The 6,263-nt window shown below is 62.0% G+C and overlaps 1 protein-coding gene across 1 annotated transcript in view; it reads right to left on the bottom strand.

The window, feature by feature from the left end:
- The window catches only part of LOC112123093 (calcium-binding mitochondrial carrier protein SCaMC-3-like), a 10,852-nt gene that overhangs the window by 1,335 nt on the left and 3,254 nt on the right, over positions 1–6,263 (bottom strand). The window contains exons 3-7 of the mRNA XM_026660578.2: positions 5,971–6,082; positions 2,564–2,722; positions 1,920–2,072; positions 1,430–1,537; positions 226–393 (exon numbers count right to left, since the gene is read on the bottom strand). Coding sequence (XP_026516363.2) covers positions 226–393; positions 1,430–1,537; positions 1,920–2,072; positions 2,564–2,722; positions 5,971–6,082 — 700 coding nt within the window. The remainder of the gene's footprint in view (positions 1–225; positions 394–1,429; positions 1,538–1,919; positions 2,073–2,563; positions 2,723–5,970; positions 6,083–6,263) is intronic.

Here is a 6,263-nt window from a genome sequence, read left to right as displayed (position 1 = left end):
CTGGGAGCCAGGACTCCTGGGTTCCACCCCTAGCTCTGGGAGGGGAGGGGGGTCTAGTGGTTCGAGCGGGGGGTGGGGGCTGGAAGTCAGGACTCCAGCATGTGACAAGTATGCCCATTTTCAGCTCTCAGACCCCTACACCCAACGGTGGGGGAGGAGCCTATCGGCAAACAGGCTCCACCCCCTCCACCTCATTTGCAGGCCTGTGCCCCCGCGGGCCCTGACCTCGTAGATAGCCAGGTCGATGCCGGCGTAGGGGATGATGCCCAGTACGTTGGGCAGGTAGCCCTTGTAAAAGGCCCGGATTCCCTCCTTCTGCAGGATCTTCTTAGCGCAGTCGGCCACCCCCGAGTACTGACCCGTCTTCCGCAGGGTCAGCCGGGTCTTCAGCACCTGGGGGAACGGATTCATTCAGGATCGTGAGAATGGCAAGGGGCCCTTGCCCGCCACTCAAATGCAGCTGCCTGTGGGGTGGGGCAGAGCCACGGACTAGCAGCGTAGCAATGGCTCAGCCGGTACTGAAAAGCAGCCACCTCTGGGGTAGGGCACGACCACTGACTAGCAACCACATAGCACGGGCGCACCCAATACTGAAATGCAGCTACCTCTGGGGTGGGGCAGAAAAACTGTTTGACAGAGCAGCTTAGGATTGAAATAAGGAATCACCGGAAGGACTGAGGGAGAGAGAACGGCATTTCTCGAGTTGGGATTTGGCCTGGGCACTGGTGCTAATGTCCCGATAGCCATTCCTACAAGGGCTCTTTAATGATCATGAGCACGCAAGCCTGAGGTCGTTCAGCTCATGTGAAAGGCACATTTCCCCCGGGGCGTCACGCTGGGCGTTGGGACCAGCCCTGATTGCAAGGGGAGAGCGCCCCCTCCTGAGCCCCTCACCCTGCAGCACAGCGCCCCCTAGTGCTGCACTGACTGTGAGGAGAGAGCGCCCCCTACTGAGCAATAGCCCCGCCTAGTGCCACATCTGGATCGGCACTGGCTCAGAGCACCCGCTCCCCCGCAGTACAGAACTCTCTAGTGCCTAGTCCGAGAGAGAGCGCCCCCTACCAAGTCCCTCGCAGCGAGCGGGTACTTATCCCATTACTGCAGTCTCTGACCTTTCCCAATCTTTAGTGCCCTCATTGTTCATGCTGCTATTATCCCCATTGTACCGCTAGGGAAACCGAGGCAAGGAGGCTGAGGGACATGCCCAAGGTCACACAGGCAGTCAGTAGCAGAGCTGGGACCTGAATTCAGGTCTCTTGAATGGCAGGCCCATGCCTTAACCTCTGATAACACCCCAAAGTCCCTGCTTTCATACAGGACAGGGGAGCTTTCAAGGAGGCCGGGCTGTAGCTACCGCGCTGGATGCAAACCCTGGATTGGTGCCCCCTAGAGGTGGCTCAGTGTCCATGGGGGAGGGTGGGGGGCTTACCTCCATGGGGTAGATGATTGTCTGAGCAGTGGCACCGGCCAGTGAGCCGGCCACAAACCTTTCTTGCACCCGCAGCGTCTCCTGCTGCCCACGAATCGCCCGCTTGATCTGGGATGAGAAACAGCAGATCAATCGCCTGTGCCTAGAAGGCATTTTCCAGTTTGCGATCCCCGCCCCACCTTTTAGTGGGCAAAGGCAGGGGCTGGGTCGTACCATGGGGTCCCAGGCTGTAGTCCCACAGGAAAGATATTCTGGGGGAGGGGGGAAGCAGTCTGCATTTGGGGATAGGACCGTGAGCCAGGACTTCTGGGTTCTGTCCCCAGCTCTGGGACAGGAGTGGGGTCTAGTGGGTTAGACTAGGGGGGTTGGGACTCAGGACTCCTGGGTTCTCTCCCTAGCTCGAGGAGGGGAGTGGAGACACCCTGACATCCCTGTATCTGTACTCCTCCCCCCCGCCCCTCCCCCGGGGCTCCGTGCCCCCGGCACCCACCTGCTCATAGGCCATGAACTTGATGGCAGACTCAGGCGCGATCTTCAGCACATTGACCCCGTTGCCGCGCCAGAGGGAGCGGACGCCCCCCTCCTGGATCATGCCCTTCAGCCCCCCAAACACGTTCATGTTGTTGGTCTTGGAGGCGTGAACCTGCGCCGGAGATGCGGCAGCATGAGTGCCCGGGGAGGGTGCCCTGCCTTGGAGGGGCTGGATGCCCAGCCTGGTTAGAAACCCCGGCCTCGCGGAATGCAGCCACCTCTGGGGTGGCGCCCGGCAGCTGGTGAACACCTGCACAGCAATGTTGCACCGAGCCTGCACATTCAGTGCTGAAATGCAGCCACCTCTGGGGTGAGGCCCTCGATCGGTCTCACTGCCCATCTCCAAACCCCCTCTCCTTCTGCAACGTCCTTTTGGGGATGGGGTGCCCCAGAACTGCATGCAGAATTATGGGGTGCATTTGTGGCACCCCTGGGGGGGCAGCCATCAGCTGTGCCGTGCTGTACCAATGCCCAGCGGCTGCTCCATTCCACCCCTGCCCATGCCCATGGGTGTGACTGCAGGGCCAGGCTATTCAGGTGCATAACGCCCACTTCCCTATAGCCCCGGCCTGGGCAATAGGTTGGGAGCCTTTTTTTACTTACCTGCATGAAAACTTTAAGCCGGTCCAGCGGGGCGGTTCCCGTTCTGGAGACGGCCCCAGCCATGGCGCCCGCGAGCAGCTGCTTCCACCACATCCCCGTCCTCTTCTCCTTCTCGGAGAATTCGTCAGGGACCGTCAGGCACTCGCCGATGTCCAGGACCTGCCGGGAGAGACGAGCGGATCAGAACCAGAACCCCAAGGGCCGTGCAAAGCCCTGGAAGGAAACACCCGAAGAACAGTTCCCACTGGCTGTTAGCAGCCGACCTCAAAGCGCTTCACAAGGGAAATCAGTAACATTGACCCTCCTTTGACAGATGGGGAAACTGAGGCACAGAGGTTTATTTGCCCAAGTAGGTAGAGCCAGGAACGGAACCCAGGTGTCCCGAGTCCCTGCCCAGGGCTCTTGCTGCCAGGCCGTGTACAATTCAGCACGGAGGTGCCCGCAGGGGAGAGCAGGCTGGTCCCCGGCACGGCAGCTAGCGCTGGGCTGATGCCATGTGAGGGCGACACGTTCCCTCAGCTGGGGATTGGGCTGAGAACCAAGCACCTCCTTACGGGCAGGCCAACGGCAGGGGATGGTGTTTGGGTACCACAGCCTGGAGCCAGCGCCCCCTAGAGGGGAAACGCCCCATGGCCCATTCCTTGCCCCCCCTGAGCCAGCCAGTCCCCCACCCTCCGGCCCTGGGGCTGGATCAGCACCCGGCCCCCTAGAGGGAAATTCTCCCCCCACCCCCGACACCATCACCTAATCCGGCCTCACACTAGCCTTGCGGCTTGTCCAAGGTTGGGTTTAATTTAGCTCAGCCGGTCGTCACGTCTCACGCCCCCAGGGAGGCGAGCGAGCGGGGCAGGGGGGGGGGGGCGCTCTGATAACAGGGGCTACCAGGCCGCTATTGACGGACCCCCAGAGCCTATCCCCACCCTGGCACTCCCCCTTCCGCGGGCAGTTACTGGCCCCCCCCAAGGGGAATCACCTCCTTGCCCTGGCTCAGAGTCAGCTCCCCCTTGCAGCCACCCACAGGCCCTTTGGGAGCCAACTCACTGCCGACGGGAAGCCACCTGCAGCTGGGGGGCCCGGGGGGGCCAGGGAATCTGAGCTCCGGCTGAGTTACAGGGGCTTGGCACCTCTGAGCAGCAGGAAATGGCCATTGGCTTCCTCCCCCATGCTACTGGACCCCAAAACCAGGCACTGACTAGTAGCCTACATACAGAGCCAGGCTGCTCCTCTCTTGGGGGAGCCAGAATTAGGATTTAAGCCATTTCTATTGCCGCGTGCCAGGAGTCTCCTTCGGGCACCACCCGTTGGGCCCACATGCCGAGGGAGCCCACGAACGCCGAGAGCCATGCAGCAACGGGTCCGGAGCCCGCCTCCGGTAGCATTAAAAATTCAGGTGCGCAAAGCCCCTGAGATGCCCCTGTGGCAGCCTGGAGCCCTAATAACACGGCTTCCTATTGACTGAGTCCCCTGCTCAGGCGGATTGCCAAGCGCCTCGCAAAGGTAGGGGATCGTCGCCATTATAGATGGGGAAACTGAGGCACAGAGCGGGGAAGGGACCTGGCCAGCATCGCACATGGAGACAGTGGCGGAGCTGGGAATAGAATCCTGAATGCTAACCTCTTCCTGCTCTAACCCCCTAGACCCCACTTCCCTGCCAGAGCCAGGGATGGAACCCAGGAGTCCTGGCTTCCAGTCCCCCTGCTCTAACCCCCTAGACCCCACTCCCCTCCCAGAGCCAGGGATGGAACCCAGGAGTCCTGGCTCTCAGCCCCCCCCTCCTCCCTCCCCCTGCTCTAACCACGAGACCCACTCCCCTCCTAGAGCTGGGAACCCAGGAGTCCTGCCTCCCAGCACGCAGGCGCTGTTTAATGAGTCCAGCTGGCAGGAAGTGGGGGATGGACGAGTTGCGGGTGAATGTCCTACCCGTTGGGGATCCCCCAGGATAGACTCCAAGCCCCGGGGGCATCTCTGCTCAGCCTCCCACAGCCCGGCCAGCACCGGGAGCCCCCCGAGAGCGGCCCTGTGGATCACGGTGCGGCACGCACCAGCCGGATCCCGTGCAGCTGAGGAAGGTTCCTCCATGGCAGGGCGAGCGGAGGAAGGTGAGAGTGGATGTGGAGGGCAGGGCAGGCAATAAAGCCTCCTAGAAATCCCTCTAATGAGATTAGGGGACTCTGCGGTGGGGGAGGGACTTGGACAGAGCTTTGCCCTCTAGCTCATCCTGCCGCTTGCCTTTATGGGGTGGGGGAAACTGAGGCACGGGGCGGGGCAGGGACTTGCCCGAGGTCAAGAAAAAATACCCAGGAGTCCTGACTCCCAGCCCCCCCCTGCTGTAACCACTGGACTCCACTCCTCAGCTCCCGAAGCCAAGGAATAGAACCCAGGAGTCCTGATTCCCAGCCCCCCGCTGTAACTCCACTCCTCTCCTGGAGCTGGAGATAGAACCGAGGAATCCTGAGTCCCAGCCTTCAGCTCCAACGCTGGAGCGATCCCCTCCTCTCCACAGCTCATAAATCAGAGTTAAATATATCTCAGCCTGTTTGCTGCTCACCAGCTGAGATTAGCCCAGCAGAGAAATGGCCCTGGCCTCCTCTCAGCTGCCCTGGCCTCCGGGCACCTGCTAAGAAGGGGGCTGTTGCCCCCTTTTCCCCTGGGATCGGGCAAAGGGATGGGTTAGGTCCCCGGGGGAGGAGGTGGGGGTAGGGGGGCTGCTTGGTCTGAGTCACTGAGCTGCTTTGTGGTCCCCTCTGCCGCGGACAGAACCCAGAGCAAGGAGACCGCTCAGCACCTTGGTGGCAGGAATAGAACCCAGGAGTCCTGACTGCCACCGACCCCTCCACCCCACCTTGCCCTAACTCACTAGACCCCATGCCCCTCACAGAGCCGCAAACAGAACCCATAAGTCCCCATTCCCGACTCCCCGCTCTAGCCACTAGACCCCACACCCCTCCCAGAGCTGGGGAGAGAACCCAGGAGTCCTGGCTCCCAGCCCCCTGCCCTAACCACTAGACCACACTTCCCTCCCAGAGCTGGGGAGAGAACCCAGGAGTCCTGGCTCCCAGCCCCCCTGCTCTAACCACTAGACCCCACTCCCCTCCCAGAGCCCGGAATAAACCCGGCAGTCCGGATTCCCAGCCCCTCTCCTGTCCCTCCAACTGCTGGGATCCGGGTTGCTGGTCCTATTCCAGCCCAGCCAGGCGCCCTCGGGTTGGTGACACGAGCCGGGGGTCTCGGCCTAGTGCCCGGTGGAGATAGGATCCGGCCCATTGATGGAGCGCATTGGCTGGGCAGTGAGAGCCCCTGGTGGGCGGTGAGGGGTACCTGGGGGTCTCCAGGGACCGGCCGGGAGCTCCCAGCTGGGAAGCAGAGTCTGGGCTCCCGGCCAGGGACTGGCTCTAGCCCCTCCTCACCGTGGAGTGCTTCCAATAGTGGACGACCTCCTCCATGTTCTCCAGCGGGTTGAGGATGAAGTGGTCTCTCCACTCGTGCCAGTCGATGGTCATGGTGCCGTCCTTGTCCATGCTGCCGAGCAGACAACAGCCGCGCCCAGGGTGAGGGTCGGTTCACATGCCCTGCCCCCCGCCCCCAGCGCTGGCAAGACCCTCACCGGGGGGGGGGGGGGGGGGGGGAGCAGGTTTTATTATCCCCAAGTCACAGGCAGGGGCAGCTGAAGCACAGAACTACTCCCCCCGTGAATCAATGG

The sequence above is a fragment of the Terrapene carolina genome, unplaced genomic scaffold (genome assembly GCF_002925995.2).
Source record: "Terrapene carolina triunguis isolate 2854851 unplaced genomic scaffold, T_m_triunguis-2.0 Scaffold833, whole genome shotgun sequence".
NCBI lineage: Eukaryota > Metazoa > Chordata > Testudines > Emydidae > Terrapene > Terrapene triunguis.
This window is presented reverse-complemented; position numbering and strand designations above follow the sequence as displayed.